General features: G+C 38.6%; 1 protein-coding gene across 5 annotated transcripts in view; it reads right to left on the bottom strand.

The window, feature by feature from the left end:
- Utx (Utx histone demethylase) overlaps positions 1 to 22,639 on the bottom strand; it is a 150,649-nt gene that overhangs the window by 5,804 nt on the left and 122,206 nt on the right. For 4 of the 5 annotated variants that reach the window (XM_069110679.1, XM_069110682.1, XM_069110683.1 and 1 more), the window contains 9 exons: positions 19,190 to 19,318; positions 9,154 to 9,337; positions 8,560 to 8,775; positions 5,779 to 5,937; positions 4,303 to 4,489; positions 3,764 to 4,081; positions 1,266 to 2,708; positions 736 to 991; positions 75 to 412 (listed from right to left, as the gene is read on the bottom strand). In XM_069110679.1, the coding sequence (XP_068966780.1) occupies positions 75 to 412; positions 736 to 991; positions 1,266 to 2,708; positions 3,764 to 4,081; positions 4,303 to 4,489; positions 5,779 to 5,937; positions 8,560 to 8,775; positions 9,154 to 9,337; positions 19,190 to 19,318 (3,230 nt within the window). The remainder of the gene's footprint in view (positions 1 to 74; positions 413 to 735; positions 992 to 1,265; positions 2,709 to 3,763; positions 4,082 to 4,302; positions 4,490 to 5,778; positions 5,938 to 8,559; positions 8,776 to 9,153; positions 9,338 to 19,189; positions 19,319 to 22,639) is intronic. The other variant, XM_069110680.1, reaches the window with a different exon arrangement.

The raw sequence follows: 22,639 nt of genomic DNA, 5'->3' as shown, positions 1-22,639 counted from the left end.
GTATCATGTTCACCTTTATTTTAAGGAAAACATAAGTAAAAATTATGAGTTAATATTATTTAAAATTATCTTACCTCGCATTGTCCGCAGTAATGCGATGCTTCGTTTTTTCCTCGTCCATGAAACCGAACTTCCACACTTTTACTTTTCACAAACTCTAATATTAAGCAACACTGTCTCATTGTCCTTAATAGGCAATTTTTAATTAGTTCAAACAATCTGGGATCAGACACTTTGATATTTCTTGCTAAGTTCCAGGATAAGTGTACCATTGGTACAATAGATTTGAACGACTGCAGTTTATTCCACTCATATCGTTCAATTGCCAGCTGATATTGTCGAGCAGTCAAAGGACCCACATTCCATGCGATGTTGTTACACCATCCAACAGCTTGAACCCAGTGCACACAACCTAAAGAAATAATAAAATTCTTTTTTCTTAGTTACTTTATAATGAAAATATCTTTATCTTGTTTATTTTTTCATGAAACGAACTAGTTTATTTTAATGGAACTTCAATTAATTAATTTTAGTTTCTATATTATTTTTTTATTATTAAAGATGAATTGTTTAATATGATTAACATATGGATACTTTGAACTTGATTTGATATCAGTAGGATAGAAATGATGAAAAAGAGTTTGATCTCACTTGTACTTTTTTCCAAATTATAGATTACTATGCGATCTATTTAATTGGTGTTAAGCAACTTATGATTATTTGTAATTTGCTTACCCGCATTAACCCAGACAAGATCACCTGGTCTTTGTAAAAACCTATACACAGGAATGTTTTCATCATATAGGTCCTCTAAAGAAGGCCACCAACTACCATGAAGGTAATTGATATTATTCCGCTCACAAAGAGAGCAAATTATACCCCAGTATGCATCAGGCACTGCAAACCACTCGCAATCTCCTGGTCCAATATTGATATTAATAGAACAAAAATTGTTGTTTTCCTGGTGGCCAGGTGTTCTACTACCTGGTACCTACAAAAGCAAATAAAGATGCTTTTTAGGAAAATGTTTCACCATTTAATAATATCTTTTTTTGATAAATTTTTTGTGTTTTCCAAACTATTTGCAACAAGTATCCAAAGTATACTATTTGTTACGATATTTAATACGTAAAACGATCCTCTATATAGATTTCATTTACTACATTATTTTCATAAAAATATAAGTTTACATAAATATATCTACAGTGTAAAATATTATTTAACAATAGTTATGAAAAACAAATTTAAACAAATATTATAGGTACCTTCATATATAATTGGACAGTATTCATGCCTAAAATAACGTGTCCGACATGACTGAGCATATTTCCAGCCGATACGACTCTAGCGAACGCTGGTAATTTCATCAGCTCCTGGAGCTGCGGTTTCCACTTTCTCTCGTCTGATAAATCTACATTGGTCCCAAATCGCAACATCTTTGAACCCGGTCGACCCGCTAATCCAAACGCATTTTTCTTCCTTCTGACAGCTCCAGTGCTATCTTTTGAGTCTGAATCGGATAGATTCGAGGTATGTATACCTTGAGCCTTTTCCTTTTCCTCCTTCAAACTTTCTTGAAAACTCGATGCCTGGTATTGTGCATATTTCGCGATGGTTGTGTGACTTCTATGACTGATACAACCCCAAACTTTCTTTCCCATTACAGGGTCCCAATTCTCATCACTAGTTTGCTGCATTTGCGTTCTCACCTCGATACCATGATCTGGATTCGCCTCTACCAAAGTTTTAGTCGAAAAAAGACCAAGGTCCAGCTTCAAAGCAGCTGCCAGGCCACGGATCACAGCTATCGGGTGTTTTAGACAAAACTCTTGAAGTTGAGGACTGAATGCATCCTTCTTATTCTCTAAATAAACGCTAGGAGTAGGGGGTAGGAGTTGTTCCTTAGTTAGCCTCTGACTTGGAGGATCAGGCGGCGTGGGTGGAGGTGAACGATCGCTAAGTATGGAGCAATTTGGTACACCCTTCAATCCCTGACCTTTGCACGCCTCTACAATAGTTTTGGAATCCATGTCTATACTAAGTTCCTGTTCAGGTTGCGATTCGCACAAGCTTTCCAATTTTAGTACAGGTTCGATCCGAGCGACCGATTCAGTTTTATTTGTACTTGACGTTGCCTCGCATTTCACCGTCTCAACTACTGGAGTTGAAGTCTGTGTATTGCTGTTTTCGTACGCCTCGAGCTTGGACGTGGCCGACGGTTGAATATCTTCTACCTTTTCCAGCTTCACTTCTTTGATCTTGTCCGCGTTCTCCTCAAGGTTCGACGGTGAAAACGGACCTGAACTTAGCGTACCATTGTTTATGATACTCGGCGCCTCTTCCTTCACGTCTAAATCATCTGATCCGAAATGCTTCAACAGATCCTCCGCCAATGACGTCGCTATGTCCTTATGGGATAACAGAGCCTGTAACTCCTGATCCGTCACACCCAGATCTTTATTTCCTGCTGAGCCTTCTGGATAGTTGCTCGTTGTGGACGATATTTGAGTATAACCCTGGGCAGTGAATTGGTTAGGCTGGTATTGGTTGTATTGGTTGGATGTCAATTGTCTCTGCGGGTAGTTTGGATCAGAGGCAGATTTGTAAGGCATTCCTGGCGTCTGGCTGTTCCCAGTCGCTGCCGTGTTGTAACCGACATTGGAGTCTGAGAATCCTGTTTGTAATGCAACAGTTCCACCTTGCTGCAACTGTAACAGGGAGCGATTAAATAAATATAATATAATGTAGTATCCACCATAGTAGTAAAAACCAATCATTGCTGGTTAAATTGATTGTTTTCAAGCTTCCACAAAAATTTAATTTGATTATCATTAACTATCAATTAAAAATTTAATTATCATATCGCTTCATAAGTTATGACTTTTCATAAAACATGCTTAACATATACTTTTCAGTATTTACTTCTAGTTTGCTTTTTTTTCTAAGAAAAAATTGTATTTTGTCCTGTCTACCGCGGGCGGTTAATTTGACCGGTCGATAAAATATTTTATTTACTCTTAAAATAAATACAATCAGTACAACGAAAAGGTTATCTTAAGGTTAGATGACAAACAAAATCAGTAATAACAAATAATAACAACTGTTACGCCCGTAATCTTGTCATAAACCATAATCCATTCCTCGACCAAAATAGTCTCCAGGTGTTAAAACATATCAACTCAGGCCCATAATAATCCTAAGGAATCGCCATAAAAAAGGTGTTACAAACATTTCAAAAGGACCGATGGAATAGTTTGGGAAGAAATAGATGCAAGTTGCAAACCTGGCAGGACATCAGTTCATAATATTTTTAGGGATATGCTAAACGGCAACTATCAACAAGTTTAGACTCATTACTACAAAAAACTTGTCAAGTAAAATATTGTGAAGGTTACAAAACTATGAAAATTTGTTCAAGATGCGGGAAATATGTATGCGGCAAATGTACATTTGATAATAAGATAAACTATACAAAGTGCAGCGAAGATGAATAAGATATATCTCTATATAAATTTTCTGAAAGTTCATCATGTTATATACATTCAGTCATAAATTGACCGTTATCTAAGTTAAATCATAAAAACTATTACTTTTTTTATCGCCGGTTATTTTGACCGGACACGGTAGGAATAGGTATACACTAAGTATCGGTAGGTTTAGTGTTAATAAACTTTAAGTTCTGTTATAAAATGTGAAATAAGATTATTTAACAGCTAGATAACAAGATGATTCATACATGTATATAAAACAAAAGGTATAGTACCGGTTGCTGAGGTATTCCATAGTTCTTGATCACACCAGGTTGTCCTAGTTGCGTATGATTGTAGCCTGTAGTAGGATAACCTGGTTGTCCAGGTCGCAACCCCCTTTGAATAGCTTGCTGTTGTTGTAACCTAATTTGTTGTTGGTGCTGTTGCATGCATCGGTACTGTTGCTGTAACTGGGCAAGCACACCCTGTTGTTGTGACGTTAAACTTCCATGATTTTGTTGAAGAAACTGTAACGTCTGCAGTTGCTGAGGTGAGAGGTAAAATGGCGGTGGTCTTTGCTGAGAGCCTGGAGAGATTGGTTCATCCCCTGGCTGAAAATACAATTTATTTCGTCAGTTAAGACAATCAAACAAGTGTCTTTTTACTGTATGAATGCATATAACAATGTATGTGTTTTAATATCTAAAAGCATTGCTTTATTAAACTGTATCTTAAGATTTATTTCAAGTGAACTTTACTTTACCACAGCTCTTTTAAATTTAAAATTTTTGTCACTTATAGTTTTATTGTCACTATTGACTAAAAGATTTACCTTAAATCTTTTTGTATTAAGATTCTGTACTTGTCCTTGAGGATAAGGAGGTGGTGGTCCAGCTGGTGTAGCACCATACTTATAACCCGGGCCAGTGGGTGGCTGTTGCTGTTGTTGCTGCCTGCTGGACATCTCAGCACTAATTGGTAAGTTCCAAGCCTCTTCTATAGACGGCAGTTGCCGTCTCCTTAAAAACAGAAACATGACATATTAACAAGACCAATGTTTACATATACACGTTTCTTTTGATAACCGTCCGGTGTTGTGAACGAACCTTCTAAAAAAAAATCTTTCGTGTTCTCCGCTCCTTTTTTCTCTTATTTTTCTGTGATTAACTCGCGTGGGCAAAACAAAATTGCATTTTATCTGCAACACGTTCGCACGTGAAGAGTTCCAAATGTTTCTGTGTAGGTTGAGATTGAAGAAGTACAAACTATCGTTTTTCATAATTTCCAAAATTTTTATTTTTGCAAATAATGAATTTTTGATTAGAATTGAACAGAATCTTGTAGATCCTAAATCCTTGAACATCAAAAACTTATTATTTTTCATTTATTGAATTAAATTATAGCTTTATAACTGTAGATGATACAAAAAAAAGAAAGTGGAGGCATTTTGAAGATGTCAAAATCACCATTATTTGTTTTACACAGATCTGTATAATCCCTATACACAAATTGAGTCATACATCATCTTTATTCTTAACAAGAAAAGTATTAAGACATGCGTAGTTGAAAATGAATTTTCTCCAAAAATTATATTGAAAATATATGTATATACACACATTCGCGCGCACTCGGACACATACACATATATGATTCTTGAGTTTTACACTTATCAGCATTGAAATAACTTCACTCATCCTTTAAGTAACTCCAAGCAATTTCTTCACACCTAAGATAAGATATCAAAAAGGTGAGATGTATCAGAAAATGATAACATTAAAACTGTCTGATTATCATAATACAGTAACACCTTGTGTATCTAAACTAATCATCACATATTCCACTCAGATAATCGAATAACTTTGTTTTCATATGTTGTTACCTATTTATTTTGACTGAATATATGATGAACTAAAGTATTGGATCATCTCATAAGTAATTCTTCATGTTTGATTAAAATGATGGCGATAGTAAGAATGTAAAATTAAGAGAGAATACATCATTGATTAGTGATACATACGTCTGATATACACATATATCATAGAAAACTGTGTTGCTTATGAAATGATCTAATATCAATTGCACTATAGTAATTTAATTTACATAGTGGTTTTCTGCAAGGTATCTTTTTATCCTAACACATTAGCTTTACTTTGAGAAAGCAACTATATAAATTACTTTGTTCATATTTTTCAATAATATTACTTGGTCCTCAGTAGCTTAATCAATTGCTTTGATAATCGAGGTCCTACTGTGAATGCAAAGGTCTAAAATTAATCAAAATTTGTGAAACACGATAGAGGTAACTTACTTGGTGGTGGTGACGGATGGCATTGGTGCTTGGCTTAGGTGACTTTGCAGAAAGTTGATCCGCTGTTGTAGCGATGGGTTCATCGGGGTGTTACCTCCTGACTTAGCGCCACCCAGGCCCGCCAATGAGCCCGTGCAATTCGGTGTATTGTTATTACCCCTGTATAAACGAAAATGATTGTCTTGTCATTATTCTATATTTTATCTTTCATGGACAGGTAAGCTTTCAGTCTCTCCCTCCTCCTTATCAATTCTCTTCTTTTATTTTCTTTTTTGCTTTCTTTCTTTTCTCTCCTCCTTTTCTTTTTTTTTCTTTTTTTTTTGAAATGCTGACCTGTCCTCGACTTACTCATTCTTCTCGTAACATGTAATGCGTGATACGCCATTCAGCGGGGCGCTCATTATGCAGCGTAAAAACTATAGAAGAGGTATAGATAATGAATACATGAATAAAGTGGAAAAAATTGCGGAGAGACTAGCGAGAGAGATTCGAAATATCCAAAGTATGATCCTTATTATATAACATTCAGTGGACGAAATAAATTTCTTCTTACATTCAATTTGTTGAAATTAAGTTTGCGAAGATACGAATTTACATAAAATCCCGCGATCTACTTATAAAGTAAAATTTGACGAAGTTTCTCTATAAATGTAACGAGTAGGCGTCTTGCAACATGCGTAACTGGCTTTACGTAAAAAATGGGCAGGGATCTTGGAGCAGTTAGCGATCGATGGAAGATCGATTGTCTTATCTTTTATTTCAACTGAGAAAACGTACATTGATGATACAGTGACGATGACGCCGTATAATGAAGTTATAAAGCTTAAGGGGCCAATATACAGCGAGATATTTGCATAGAGAAGTCGGTCGAAATCGGATTTCGAAAAGTTTGACAAAAGTTTAGAATTAAATTAGTGACATAAGGGAGCTAAATGCACGAATAACTATGTACCACTGTTGTTCACATTCATACGATGATCTTACGATAAAAATGCACTTTCTGTAATCTTAATCTAATTCTGAGTCGATCCTAATAGATTTTTATCCATGTGCGTTTCATTTGAATATTTAAAAAAATGGTATTTAGAAAATTATGACGAAATCGGTTTGACAAATGCGGAAGCACGTCGATTGTTTATTTAATTAACAAATGTTGAGTTTTGATCATAGGAACATTTTGATGCATACATTTACCGTGCTTCTGTAAGCTTTTATTCGTTCGCATGAATTTTATGACGTGTTTATTTTTAATTCGACAGAGATCAGTGACTTTTTCTTATGACATGCGAATGAGGTAGGGAATTAATTTCAATCGACTTTTCGATATAAATATTCCACTGTACACAGGATATTTAAAGATACGATTTGTTCCAGTGATACGAGATACCCAGTATAGATAATTAGATAATTTATTCATAATTTATTCGATACATTAATACGCTTTCATCGATTATAACATTTCATTAAGAAACAAAGAATAAATCCCTCGCATTAAATCAAATATATTCTAACGAATTTCTCTCTACTTAACACTTAGCCAATCGAATAGGGAGATCTCCCCTCTGTGAAGAACATCGCTGCGTGGCCGAACGGGGAGATCTTCCTTTTTGACTTTTGCAACGCGTTTTCTTTTTTTTCTTTTTTGCTATTAACAGTTATTGTTTACCTGCAATTGTTGCCAATTAATTGCGCCACTTTTGTCTGCTCTTATTAAGTACGGTATATAATAAAATACAATTAAAATTAATTAAAAAGCTACGCTATCAGTTATGACTAAATAAAGTTATAATCAAACGATACCACATTGTAAAAAAATATTAAAACGCATTATGAATTTTTAATTTCACGTTCCAGTCGTGTTATTTATCTTTGGTCATCTTTAATGTTTTTAATTTTACCTATATTTTTGATACTTTTAATATATACTTTTAATTTGATATTTTCTACAAACAATATGCGAAATTGATCAAACGAAATCATTACCGCAAAATATAATTAATCACTTAAATAATTTTTAGACTTCTTTGTTTTTTAAGCACTGAGCATTAGTATACCTCGCTGTGGCGCGTGCGGTTGGCTAAATGTTAAAGTAATTCTCCTTCTACTCCTTCCCTAAAAATGAAACTGAAGTATTCTTATTAATTATAGTAAGACAAATATTTCATATAAAAGGAACTGCGATCTCTCGTCATCAGCAGGTAAAGTAAGAAAATTTCTCTCTTCCTAAATAAATATCCTACAAAAAATCTCGAATAAATTATCGAATAAATTGACGTACACTATAGTCATATCAAGCGATTGTTTCTCGTTAAAACGAAATATAGTAGAAAACATGTCAAAGTTTCGTTTCGTAGGAAAAGTACAAAGTCGATTAACAACTAACAGTTGTAACAATGAAGCTGACAGTAAAGATTTTACACATACATCACTGTTTTTCGATATTGCATAGCACAGATGTGTTTTAGCCAAACCATTGTTAGCCAACAACATCTCGCTAACTCTTAAAGGATCACAAGAACGAAATTTCGCCCCACGTGAATTGCAATATTACGCTATTTCAAACGACCTTCTTCTATCTCTATAAAAATGTTTGAACATTAAGTAATAACGAAACCTTCGACTCGATCAATAAATCATTCCATCTACGACGATAAAAAGACGTAACGAAGCGAAATTTCGCTCACGACAGCGTCAGCTTATCCATCTTATTTAAACGATAGAGATTTTAACGGCTAATGTAACGTGAACGTTTTAGCGTGTCGGGCCGACAATTTACTTTACCTGGATGCGTTGACGTAACAAGCTAGTGCGTCTTTCGGTTGACTAACGCTTTCGTACAGAATGCCCAGATTAGTCCACGCAGCTGAGTGTGATTTGTCTAACTGTACAGCGCATATATAGGCTTGTAAAGCGTCCATAGGTTGATTCTGCTGTTGATATAGAACGCCTATGCTGCACCACGTGTCGGCGTTCCCTTCTGACTTTTCCACGGAATTTCTGCAATCGACGATGGTTCGTAAGTGACCTGGATTCGTTAAAGCATCGAAGCGGGTGGATGACATTGTTTCGTGTCGCGTGGTTCATCCACTGTCCACGATAGTCAATCTAACATAGGGGCATAAAATTGCTGGAATTTAATACTGGCGCGTTTAACCGAGGAAATCGAACGGATGGCCATTTCTCAAGGAATTGGCTACGTTCTTGCGTCGAAGTTAATCCAGCTTAAACGTCGGTAAAAAGAAAAAGCTACCAAACAGAGGCGAATTAGTCGGTGTTGCCTGGAGAGGCTAAGAGGCTTAAGAGCGTGGCTGATACATCGGCGCAATAATTCCAAGATTCACGCTCTTCGCGTATCACAAGGACGACGTACGTTACCTGTAAGCGATAAATGCATCGTGAACTTTTCCAGAAGCGGCGAGGCAACGTCCCAGCAGGTAAAGGCTTTGCCCGCTCTTCGGTTCCGCCTCGATGGACTTTTGCAGACAGTGTATAGCGATTGCTTGTTTCTGCTGTCTCGTTATACCAAGCACCGTGCAGTCAACCACGTGGTACATCCATCCTGCAACGAAAAATCAATGTTCGAACGTTATCATCGTGTACAGGGGAAAGAAACGTGTTGGTAGAAATTGATCTCTCGTTGTTCGTTTTACTGTTATTTGCAATTATGAACTATGAACTAATATTCGCCACGAAAGGTGTGTTACGGTAACGTGCAAGAGTCTTGGGCCACCGTTCAAACGGAAAGTGTCTAGTTCTTACGGACGAATACAAAGACGCTTGATATTGTTTTACGTCTGTCGTCGCTTGTTGAGAATTCAATTTGTTAAAGTTACTTTTTGTCAGTACAGTTTATGCGACTTTGTTTAGCTCCGCCAGTAGCGAGAACTTCTTCAGGGATTTCGTTAATTAGCTTCTGAATAAATTTATTTTCTACCGTTTCTGCTATTTCAAGCAACTTCTTTACGTCGTTGATTTATCTCTCTCTTTGTTCTTGCGACTCGTTTTAAACCGTTCTGTGCGTGTTTCAAACGACATATAAAATAATTCAGCACGCTATTCGTAATAAATTATTTCTAGAAACGTTATGAACTAGGAAAAAATTCAAGCGAATGGTATGTTGAAAGCAACGTGTAGAAGATTCGTTTCTATTTCGCACCACAATGTGGAAATATTTCTTCAAACTATAACTAGTCATCGTTATGAAATCATCATTGTACATACTCTTGCCACTGATCGTTATAATTATAATAGTTACAAGCATTCGTGTATTTTGTTATAATTCGGGCCACGAGGTCGTGAAATTAATCAGCAACGAGATTATCTCGTGTCTGGTGTCGCGGTGACAAGCGAATTGACAGAATACGAGCAGATAAGGACCTGAAATCTCGTATCGACGCGACTGCAACGAGTCTTATCTCTGTTCATAAACATTCCGAGTTTCTCCGCGGATAGAAGAAATTGCATGAAAATTACTTTCTTTCGTTTCGAGTTATTTCCCAAACACATAAGCGTACATACAAACTATTATTCTATTGAACTATTCTAACTTGTTCTGTTATTGCATACAACTATTTCTGCCAAACAAATATCCTCGTATTTAACAAAGGCTGGTGGAAAAAATATTACGCTAGTTGACTTTACAAGGAAATAGACGTTGAATAATTTTTCAGTCGGTTCACTGCGTTCCTTGGTAACTTCATTTGCTTGTCTCTGTTCCTATACCAAGCCAACGTCGAGTTCCCTCCAGCCGATCCAATATCTTCTACGATCTTCTACGGGGCACTTCAAAAGCATCTTTACAGCGGATACACTTCACGAACGACGAACTCGGCAGAATTGAAGATCGATGGATGTTTGGCGGCGCGTTAAGCCACCAGATCCAAGGTGCTGCCTCGAAACATGCGATAGAAGGAACTGCAAGTTCAGAGGAAAGCGAGATTGGGAATCGCGTGTGGACGATGATGTGGTGCGTGCGAATGAAAAGGAAGAGGAGGGACCGAAGTACCGTTCCTCTCCCTGCTGAGTTTCCTGAGAATTTTGGACGTGTTGTGCTGGCTCGAAGCTAGACGAGTACCGAACTGAATAGATTTTCGCAGGTATAACCTAGGGTAGCCACTTTTACCCCACTCTCCCTTCCAGGCGGTCTCGAATTACAACCCTCTATAAACATAGGCGTAGAAGCGATTGTACGCGGTCTCTGTCTTGGGAAAATAGTTCAAACGTTCCTGAGGATGTGAGCAGCGTTTTATTGTATGCGATGAACACTACCGAGAAGCCGGAGATTTCTAAAACCGGCGAATTGGGAAAATCGCGTTCACAGGAAAAATTACAGAGTCGCTTATCGGATTTGACTGTTCTTGGCAACATTCGGAATTCTTGCACGCGCGCAGGATATTCTTCGAATTACTTTGATCCATTTTACCGGATTTTTATACAAAATTACCTCCTCCTGTTAAGATAAGAGCAGGAGAGATCGTACGTGCGACTTTTATCTCGGGAAAGTAATTCGAACAATCTTACGAACAATCGCTCTTTTTCTAGGTAACAGGGCAAATTGTACGAGAATTAGCGCAGACTCTTTTGCGTTTGAGAGTGTAATTTCTTAAAGAAACTACAAATTGCTAACGCGTGATTCGTTTCATGGTAAACATGGTACGAACGTTAAATATCTTGGAGATATACAGGATTTGTTCTATGTCTGAGAAAAGTTGCTCAAGAGTCGGTAGAAAGACTAAAAAGGAAACACCCAGCAGATCTCATAAAGGATATAATCTAACAAACATGGTACCCCACTGGGGGTAGCCACCCACATGATAATCAAACAGCTAAAAAATTCTACCAAATGTCCAAATTGGACAAATTGTGAATGTGAAATATTAAAAAAAAAAAAGAGTCGGTAGAGATATTTTTTTACTTGTTGCTTGAGTCGAATCGATGCGAGCACTTCCTTGTGCCAAATATACAATACATCGCTATACATATGTTACTGTTTATGTGTGTTTGAGTAGCTACACGATACACGTGTGTATCTGTGTATGCTGTATTCTTAAAGGCAGCTGTTAGAGTTGTAACGGTAAGCCTTTATTTCTCAGCTTCTTCATTCATTATTATTTGCCGCGCGTAGGTCTGCGTTGGCTACGATGATGATGTGCGTTGTGAGCGGAATAGAATTTCCCGAACAAGATTCTGTATTTTCCCAAGATTGCGGTTCGTTCTATGATTTTATACCTGTTCCTGCAAACAGATTTCGTTGAAATTAATTTTATCTTTTAATACTATTATGCCTCCTTCTTTGGCGGTAAATTGTACTGTCATCGTGTACAGTTGAGTTTCGAAGTCTGTTAATTTCACATGGTAAAATAATGCTGTTGTATCGTAGCTAATATAATAATAATGTTCCCTATGTACGTCACGGATTTCTGTCAGAAGACACTTTCAGGATACGCAGCTGAGATTTGAGAAGTCTCCTTCGTAATAATTCGTGCGAGACGTACGTACATAAAAGTAGAGTTCGCATGAAAATGATTTTTCACCGTATGTTCTGTAATATCTATACTTGTTTATATATATTTTTACATTCGATGCTACACATACGAAAATATCAACAACTTATAATAACGTCATTTGCTAATATCGATACGAAGATGATACTGGAACGTAGATAAATTCATTTGTCAAGTGAAACACCCAGTTTTTGTTAACGAAACGCTGCCAAATCTTCCCTTAAGGAAAAAAACTCAGATTTATGTTAAGAAAATGATAAATCTCCACTAATTGTTCTCATGTAGCGTCGATCGTGATCACGTTTCCATGTCCGCGACGAAAATGTCCAGACACCGCTTCCAAACGCTCGGTCTTAATTATCATAGCGATTCAATGTGGCTGAACGTCGCGTATTATACCTTGCAAATTAAATACGTGCCGTGGGAAAACGAGAGTTTCGCAACAAGTAGTTACACAATCATAGAACGCGATGCTAAACGCACGGCGATTCTAAATGGAATTAAGTCGGTCGGTCCATAAACCATCCGGTGAAATTAAAGCGTCTACTGTGCTCTAATTGTCGGTCGCCGTCCATTCATCCATTCAGTTCTGTGTTTTCGTTTCTTCCACCCGGTTACACAATGGATCGCGATATTTCATTTTCACGGTTCTTTTTTCTTCTTTATTATCTATTCGTTTCACGGTCTTCGTACGTTCCGTGTTTCTTCGTTTTTGCTACGCTTTTAACGCGAACTTTACGAGGAAATATTATTCAGTACTCTTTCACCGGTAGATAAATTTATAAAATATTTTTAGTAGATCGTAAATTTAGTTATCGTTCGTGGGATTTTCTCGTGCATTCTTCTCTTGAAATTCGCTTGATACAATTGATACAATGAATACACCTGATACGATTCATTCCGTTTCATTCGTGCATCGATCTCTTTACACACGAATTTATTATGCAACCCGTTTTTCTATTTGTTCGAGAAACATGATGCGATTTATTTGTTTAACGAGAATTCTTCATCCTTCTCAGTTCTGCTTATTTATATAAGATATATTCAGAGACATTTAAACGAGACATTCAATTAAGCAGAGACGAAAACTAGAACTATCACACTAATCAAATTGACCGGTTCTACAATTTCATTATAAAATTACTGCTTCGTGTTATATTTTTCTCGTTTAGGGATCCCAGACGGATTAATAATACCAAAAATCTGCTACATAACGTGGAATTGCTTCTGTAAGAAAGTAATAAATCGATAAATATAAAAATATTCTATTATTACGTATTTTTTAAAGACCAGTGATTTTCACTGATTTTGGTAGAAATAGCTTCGTGTTAACTGTCGGTAGTTCTAGTGTTAAACGTACGTTAAACGTACATGAAATTTACATATCGATATCTGCCCATTCTGTTAAATCGAGTATTTAATCTCCTTTTTATAAGGGTTTTATCCTTATTAATATTCCTCCGGATTTTTAATATTAATTTTCAATATATATCGCGTCGTGCGATCAATGTCGATTGAAGTCGTATTAATAACAATACTGTAATCCGTTCCAAATTCGTATGGAATGGAGGTCAGCCAAATTAAAGCGACTATATATTACGTTGTAATTATCGTCCTCGATTCCAGCCATTCAACTTACAATTAGTTTTGTAAACGGACATTTACGTAACGGTACTAACTAATCCATCTAAACGAATTTCACGTGTAATTTACAGCTCTCGTAATTGCTCATAAAAGTTCAACTTCTGAATTTTTCATTCGAAAGCATCCCAATAATCCTTACAATCTCGATTCGCAAACCTCTGAAATGCAAAAAAAGGAAGAAGCCGAGACCAGAAGCGGAATACGAAGTACGAAAGAGCCTTAGAAAATAAATTCAACGCTGGAATATGCCTCTTGCTCATGAACCTACTTGGAATTATACAAAGGCGAGATTTATGAAGAGGAGCTAAATGTAAACAGTCATAAAACTTTCCCAATTGGCTGCACATAATTTGCAACATAATTATTTGGATATAATAATCGTCTACTGTGACAAACGGGTTGTATATCTTCGAGGAAGTCAGCGTCCCGGTTCTGGTATTTTATTGACCGATCATTGTCCTTCCGGATAGAGACGTCACTATAAAAGTGTCTTCTGTCGAACAAACCGACCCTGCCACGGGTTCTTCGCTTTTTCAGGCATTTTTATTCCTAAGACGCTTGAAATATTCAACCTTTCGTCGATCCTTCATTCTCGCAGCGCTCCTTGCGTCGGTCGCGTGTCAAATTTGACGGAATGGCGAAACATCGATCAAACGAAAAGACGAATAATTCGTTGCGCTCTTCGTCGCTCGCGTGCATTCGCGGCGATTCTCTCCTCCGGAGGTTATCGCGTTTCGTCCGTACGTCGAAGTCGGAGAGTTTAGAAACAATTGCCCTACGAATGGAACTTTCGAACGATAGGATGTTCAAGAGGAAAAGCGCGTGAAATTGACCCGAGGGGAGGAGGGTCACGATACGTGGAATGCGTTTAAAAGGCGCGTTTCTCAGTTCCTTAAATTGCGAATCGACGATTTTGAAGTTCTGTCAACACGGAGCATCAGTTTATGGAAAGGAAAAAATCGCGGCTGAAGGAGAAAAGGAAAAGGAGGAAGAAAAAGAAGCAACGAATATCGAACCGGTCCCAACGTGGACACGCGAGAAGCCGTAAACAGGTTGTAAAAGAGTCCTGTACCCTTTGGAACCCGTAAAGGCTCGCACGGACACGTCCACGTAATTTAGTCGAGTGACGCGAGTCGCCACTTGCTGCTAAATTAAGCGCTTTAGTGCGTAAAAAGTGTCCGGTATCGGTACGATCGAGTTGCAGATTTGATCGATCGGAAAGGTCTAGAAATTTGCATCCAGCGCCCTAAGCCACTTTTCATCGAACCACTCGGACTAAAATTTCGATGTTGGAGCACGGCGAGTTAACAAATCTCTCGCCAATCGACTAAATTGACACTTTGTGCACCGTATGGTCTGACAAGCATATAGTCTGAATCGTCGCGTATTTTTGCAGCGTTTGAGGAGATTGAAAAGATTGAAAAGATCGCTGGGAAGGTTCGTTTCGATTTACAATTTCCATTCGATATACGTTTATCGAATTATACAGGGTCGTTGGTAACTGGTGGTACAAGCGGAAAGGAGGTGACAAATTTTTTTTTTTAATTTTTCCATCGAAACAACGATCTACAGTGAGATCCGTTATAACGTACCGCACGCGTACCGAGCGAAAATTCAAAGTCGATTTTCTCGAAAACAGAGCCTCAAACGAAAAATGTTTATTCTATATTTTCGACTTCTTTTTTCGCGTAGAATCACCCCCTTTCCGCTTGTACCACCAGTTACCAACCACCCTGTATAGCTAGCATTTTGCTGTGCAGTCCGCAACGTGTTCACGGACGTGTTCTTAACGCGAACCTCGACTCTGCTACGTTTCTCGGGGATGAAAATGATTTGAAGAAAAAACACGGCCGACCCTTCGACGTTGCGTTTGAGTCTGACACAAGTTTACGTTTGGTCGTTCGGTAGTTTATTGCTTTGATACGACAACTTTGTAATTATCGAGGATTGGTTTGTCGCGGAAGCCTGCAGGCTTTTGGCGGAGCTTCGGCTGGCGCTAAACCAGACGCGATTGTGGTATATTATTATCCGTAAACATACGGCGATTATGGTATTGTATCGTACAAATGGTCGGGTTCGTTTTGTAAATTTCCAGGCTACGCCATCGTAACCGCGAATTCTCACGTGAGTTATCGACCTGTTTCATCGTGCGGGAGAAAGCGCAGCAAATACTTGGAATTCCGGCTTTCCTTGAAATCTCGCGTATCGCCCCCTACTCGCTCGTGCTTCCGGATTCTTTTCCTTGCCTTCTTTATTCCCCGTCTTTGTTTCGCTTCGTGTGTAATAAACGCGTTAAGAAGCGAGGAAGGAAGAGACGCGAGGTCGAGCCTCGTCACGAAGGCATTTAAATTATCAGGGCGGGATATCGGCTTCGTCTTCGAAGCGAAATTTCCAGATGTCGGAGCCGCGTGCCCATGTAATGGCATTTTATTGCGCCCCTGATGACGTTCGCTTTTTTCGCTGTTCGATATCCAGGCCGCGATCTTACGTACGAATTCGCGTTTTATCGAGATTCGTCCGCGTTATTATTAATAAATTTGAGATACTCGGGTTTCTTTCATCGCCATACTCGTAAGACTATCGTCGTAGATATTAAGGTACCTTTTATTTGTATCGTTTCGCTTGTCACATATTTTATCTTTTATTCTTCACTTCGGTATTTGTCCAATGGGAATCAGAGATACCAAACTAACCGTACGATCCGATCATTGAGAGTTGCGCGCATCGATAGAAAAATTAACGAAAGACCTTACGATGAATTTGTTCTATCGTGGCTTTAGGTTCGCGATACGAACGAAATCAGAAGGAAGACATCGATGATTTCAAACGGCACGGAAATCAAGGATAACGAAATTGCATTGGAAATCGAGTGTCGCGAAATGAAATTAAGGAATTAGTAAAATATCCTGCTGATCGGTTTAGCTTGCAGAAGGCTCACACGCGTGTGCGTACGTTTCCAAAAATCGTTTCTCTTTATACGTACGTGTGCATTTCCTCGCGCTAAGGTAACAGTAGCATCGACCTGAACGCCAGTCCCGGTCAAATGGCCGGCTTCAAAAATTGAATTTAATCAGACGATATAAGAATTTACATGAAGTTGGACGAACAAGCGAAGGTACGATTTTAAATTAAATTTTCGTTAATATAGGAATTTACATAAAGTTAGACGACCGAAAGAAGCAACAACGAGCGTACGATTTTAAATTAAACTTTAACACTGTGCTAACATCGTAACACAGTGCTAACATTTTCCAAAAAAATATTCCTTTCGGCACAAAATCTACCTTCCTGGTACGAAATTTCCGAGCAGCCTTTACGCGTTTTTTTCTTCTCAGGCCCGAAATATTTTTCAAATCTTCTTTCGCTCACCTCCCCCTCCCCCCACCAGGCAACCTAATAATTCGGAGGTTGGTCATCGGAACGGTGAAAGCGAGAGTCGTTCTCCCCTCGATGGGTCGAGCAAGGATCCTCGCCGTTTCCTTTGAGGCGTTTCTATTCAGCCCTCTTCGCTCCTCTGCGCAGCCTTCCGCTTTGCCGAGGGATTTGTAACGCGCAAGTAGGTCAGCACGACGTGCAGCTTGACCTGTATAATGTTTCGGTTCTACCTGCCGTGTCACGTAGCACGTACCACCTCATTAAACGGCAGTCGAGCACGCTCGCAACACACATTTCACGATCCGGCTGCGGAGAGAATTCGGCCTTAATGCATCGGCACTTTGAATATATTTCAACCTTTCTTCTTCGCCTCTCGCGTCCTTTCCCCGGTTTTCATCGGAAAATGGACTATCGTCAAAGGCAGACGAACGTACGGACGGATGTTACATCGGTTGGAAAATTTCGAGCATGGCCTTGTTCTATTGGCTTGGCAACTAAGCGATTGCGGATTTTGTCATTTGGTCGTAATGATAACGATACGACTGCCCGATATTTTGCACGAAAATCTTTTCTACGTTTGTTCGTTTGAGAGACAGGAATCACATAAGCGTGATTCTACGATTAATCAGTTAGGAGCTCGTTGAAACTTCAGGAGGCGAGTAAACTAAAACGTGTGGCAGAAGGTAAACGTCGAGTATACTCGTTGAACACGGAGTATGCGTGTTTGTTGTAATATAAAATTAGGTTGCAAATAAAGGATGAAATACTCGATCGAGAAGATGCAAATCGATAAAGGGAATATTAAAAGCAACAGACGGTAGAACGCAAACACGCGACTCGAATTGAAATTGAACGGTGCTCGAAGAGGATTTGCCGGTTAAACGCTCGTGTAGTAACCGGGCTACGATTCTGTAATTCCACGAGTCGACGGTCTTCGCCGGCTTAACAACCGCTTTAATCCGCGCTGTACCGAGTTAATAACGCGGCTGTGAAAGATACAGCGGGCGGTGTGCACGCGTCGCGACGCATCCGCGGATCCTCGCTCGAAGACCACTCACCGAGCCAGAATCGAAATTTGGCAGTTCGCCACGGAGACGCGATGGCAAAATAACGGAAAACAGGAACGCGAGAAAATTAGCCTCGAATGCGAGAAAACGTGACCAATTGATGCAAACAAAAAGAGGAACGAGAAGGAAGAGCAAAGAAAGATAAGTTGGGAAAGGCTGACGGGGTACAGAGGTTCCCACAATCTCGTTTCCTTATCGAATTCGATTCTCTCTTTCTGTCTCTCGATCTCTCCTCTCTCAGTCGCTCTTCTAGCTTTCTTCTCTCGCTCGAATACGCACCCTCTCCCTTGTCCCCACTCTGTTGCTAGCGTTCGCTGCCCCATCTCATCGCCAGGCCACCCCAACCCGGAATAAATCAATACACGTGTCTGCTACTTGCTCGTACACTCGGCTCGGCCCTTAAGCCGAATCGTCGCGAGGAGCTGACAGCTGGCGAGGAGAAAAACGATTCGCGTGCTGGTGATTTTGCGTGGGTATAAAAGGGTTGTAGGGTTAATTACCTTGGCGGAGCACGAGGTTGGCATTTTTGACTGGCGGCATTCGTGTGCAGTAGCTACGAAACGTTTTTCTACGTGGTACCATTATTTTTCAATAAAGAGCCTTTTTTTCTTTTTTTTTCAATCGAACGTTCTTTCATCGAACGTTCATAGTCGCTACGAGAGTAACGCTATAACGATACGTTTAATATTCTCGGAGTTGATCAATCGCTCTATATTCGCTACGGTAGTTACAATGGCGTGGCGATAGTTTTTTGTTCTAACGGTAAATTCAACGGCAGTCGTTAACGTTTATTATTTATAGTTAAGGATGGTCGTGACTCACCTAATTGACGACAAATGTCGGCCTTCAGATGAGAAGGCAGAGTCTTTTCCTTGAGCAATGCCTCGTAATGCTCCTTGGCAAGGCGATATTTCCCTTGGACCTCGTACAAATGGGCTATGTGAAATTTTACTGTAACAACGGAAAAGAAAGACATCGGTTTAATATCGAGCACGTGGGATACGAGTAACGATACGTAGAGCTGGTAATCACCGATTATTTCAGACGCGTTATTGTCAAATTACGCTACGAATTGTTCATACGAATTTGCAAACTTAAGGGGGTATTCTGGTCTAGAGGCATGAATTTCGGCCGATTTTTGAAGCTCAGTACAAGCGAAACAAAAATATTTTTGCTATCCTTCTTTTTAGCATTTGTTTATTGATATTTCGAGATTACGTGAAAAATTCACTGAAAAAAAACTCAATATTTAAAAAGTTACGAGCTGGCAAAGTGTGTGCTGCCAAAAAAAATGGGGTGTCGTGGCGTGCATGATATCAACCCTTCTGGTCATCTGAAATAAAAAATGCGAACGGATCCTTAATTAGTATGGATGCCGCTATCGTCTGAACCTTGGAAAAGTCGATACAACATTTTTTCACAAAATGACGGCCGCCTGAAAAAAAATTTCTTATTTCGCACGTTTTTTTGACAATTCCGAACGTTTAAAAAATAGTAATATTAAAGATTTTGAGCTGAGCGTGGTCCGGACGATAGAGGAGTATACAAGGAATACTCAGACCAAATTTAAAATAAATCGGTTCGTTAGAACTTGAGATATCGTGCACGCCAACTCGAAAAAAGTAGTTTCGAGAAAAACGCGTTTAAAGTTTTGAGACAAGTTTACTCGGACAACGTCTACCGTCTACTATTCATTTGTTCCGGTCAGACCGGAGCAGATGCCGCGTCACAAAAATGACTGTAACACGTGAAATAATTGAAATTTTGAAAAATCCTTTTAAGGGCATATTCTTGAATGTCTAAACTTTGGAAATATGAAAAAGAAATTTTTCGATTTCTTCAAATTTCTAGACCAGAATACCCCCTTAACGAAGAACCTGCTTGATAAAATATTCGTTGAAAAGAGGAAGAACGGACAACAGGATTCGAAGCAATAATAATACCGTATCGTATATTTTCAATTTAATCACGTGCGTATAATAATTCATCGATACTCGCACACTTTGCTATTACCGGTAGAATACGAAAACTATGAATAATTAATTAATTCTTTGTACAGCTGCATTTATCAACTATGTAATAGCCTGCTTGGCTTTGCAACATTATGGTGGAAATTTGAATATGTTAAACAAGAGACATGGTGTTTACACAAATTGCATATTATTGATTATGCGTCGTAATTACAAGAAATATACATATTGAATGAAAAACGCGATAATTGCATGTTCTGTTTCCATTATGATTTCAATTAGTACACTCGAAAGCTGACATCTCTGATGAGAATTTATTTTTAAATTAATATTCGAATAAAATAAAAAACAGCCATACACGTGTATATAATATAACATTTTCCAATAATTACAAATGAAATTTCCTTGATTTAAAATAACACCGTGGCAATTACGATTGGCCGATGGAATAACGCAAAGCGTAGAACAATAATACTTACATGAAAATTTCAATCTTTCAACGATCCGCCGATTTTCTATATTTTCGTTTCCGTATTTTAATTCCAAGTTGCATTCCTCCCTTTGATCTAACTATAGTATGCAAATACGTACTATCGTTTAGATCGTTGGCAGACACCAAACTGACTTGAAATCTCAATGGGTCGTTGCTTTTATGTTCGCCTCATTTCATAAACACAACTTTGCTTGGCTGAAGAACCAATTTCTCGGTAAACGGAAATGATTCCCCGTGTGCATGGGATCGTGGTAATCGTTTGAATCGTGAATCACTCTTCCGTATGACTCAATTTGAATATTTTATCATCGTTCTTTAATTAGTCTATTAAACCCGTTAAGCGTATGATTAATATCGTTAATTATTATTGTCCGTAATGTCCATTAACTTGCACGCTCAGCCATTAAGAATGAAAAGGCTTTTATTATTCTTGCGCCATCTTCTCAGTGGTGAAACATAGTCGCAGGTAAAATATTCGCTAATATACTAATTACTAATATATAAAATATATTAATTCGCTGCCATAATATTTCGAACGGTAACACGCTGTTGAACGATTAAGAATCGATCGCCTACGAGAATCAAGTTCTCTCATAACATCCAACAGCTCGTATCCGCGGCTTCGTTATTTTTGCTCTCTACACTAAATTTAAACTTCAAACAGCAGGACAGAGAACTAGTCGAGTCCCGGTTGACTCATTGCTGCTTCTTGGTAATCCGAAGTGACGCTACGCGACGAGATGAAACTCCAACAGGGAAGACTGACGGAGATTCCCGTTATCGCTTAAGATTTAACGTTCTGTTCCACTTCTGTTGCTTGATAAATCGTTACGTAGAATCCAGCCACTACGTACCCCGTACGTACATATACCACCGCTATTTAATATTTAATCGACGATTCGAAATTTATTCCTAGAAGCTAGCTACAGTCACAGCTTAACCATTTAACAAACACGATGTTCCGTGTCGAACGGTAAATTCCAACTGCGTTGCAAATACTGCAACTTTAAAAGCTACGTACGTGTCAATGGAAAACCAACAATTCCAACCTCGAAACGTTATCTGCGAATAAATCGAATAAATCGACCGATTAACGAATCGCATCCAATATTTTGCAAGTTAAACGACCTGCATTCATATTCCATACGAACCATACAAATTACCTACCGGTTAATTAATTATTTACCGTTTCTTCTCCTTTTTCTTTTCATATCCGCTACGTTATTGGCGATCAATCTGCTTTATTTATTTATTTATTTATTCTATCGCTTCATTTTTTCAATTGTTCTACAATTTGAATTTAAGAGAACGGGGGCGCGTAAAAGACGGAGGAAGAATAAAAGTAAACGAAACTCTTACACGGTGCAATAGAAAGTGAGAGACAGGCAGAAAGACAGAGACAGAGAGAGAGAGAAACCGTGGAAACACGGTTGCGAGGTATCACGAACGCAACGTTAAATTAAGTGGCAGGTGAATCGAAGGAAAATCGTTAGGGTAAGCGTTTATCGCGTCTTAAATGTCGTTCACTACGCCATACGTGTTATCGTAGGTCATACGTGACACAAGAATCGCTGTATCACGTTGGGAAAAAGGGGGTCAAGTTCGAAGCGGAACGCGAGCAAAAGGTCTGGCATCTAGACGTTGTCAAGACGTGGCGCGCAGGTATGTAATAGGTGCTTTTCACGCGGCGAAAGTATCGATTTCATTGTGCCATTTTAAATAACGTATTAAAAGCGTGCAGGGGAAAAATCGTCGGAATTATTGCACCATCCGCCGTCCCATAGGAACTTTTCATCCGCTTGCTTTTTC

This window comes from Bombus flavifrons, chromosome 4 (assembly GCF_040668555.2).
Source record: "Bombus flavifrons isolate JBK064 chromosome 4, iyBomFlav1_principal, whole genome shotgun sequence".
NCBI classification, from domain to species: domain Eukaryota; kingdom Metazoa; phylum Arthropoda; class Insecta; order Hymenoptera; family Apidae; genus Bombus; species Bombus flavifrons.
The sequence above is the reverse complement of the archived record's forward strand: the minus strand, read 5'-3'. Positions and strand labels throughout refer to the sequence as shown.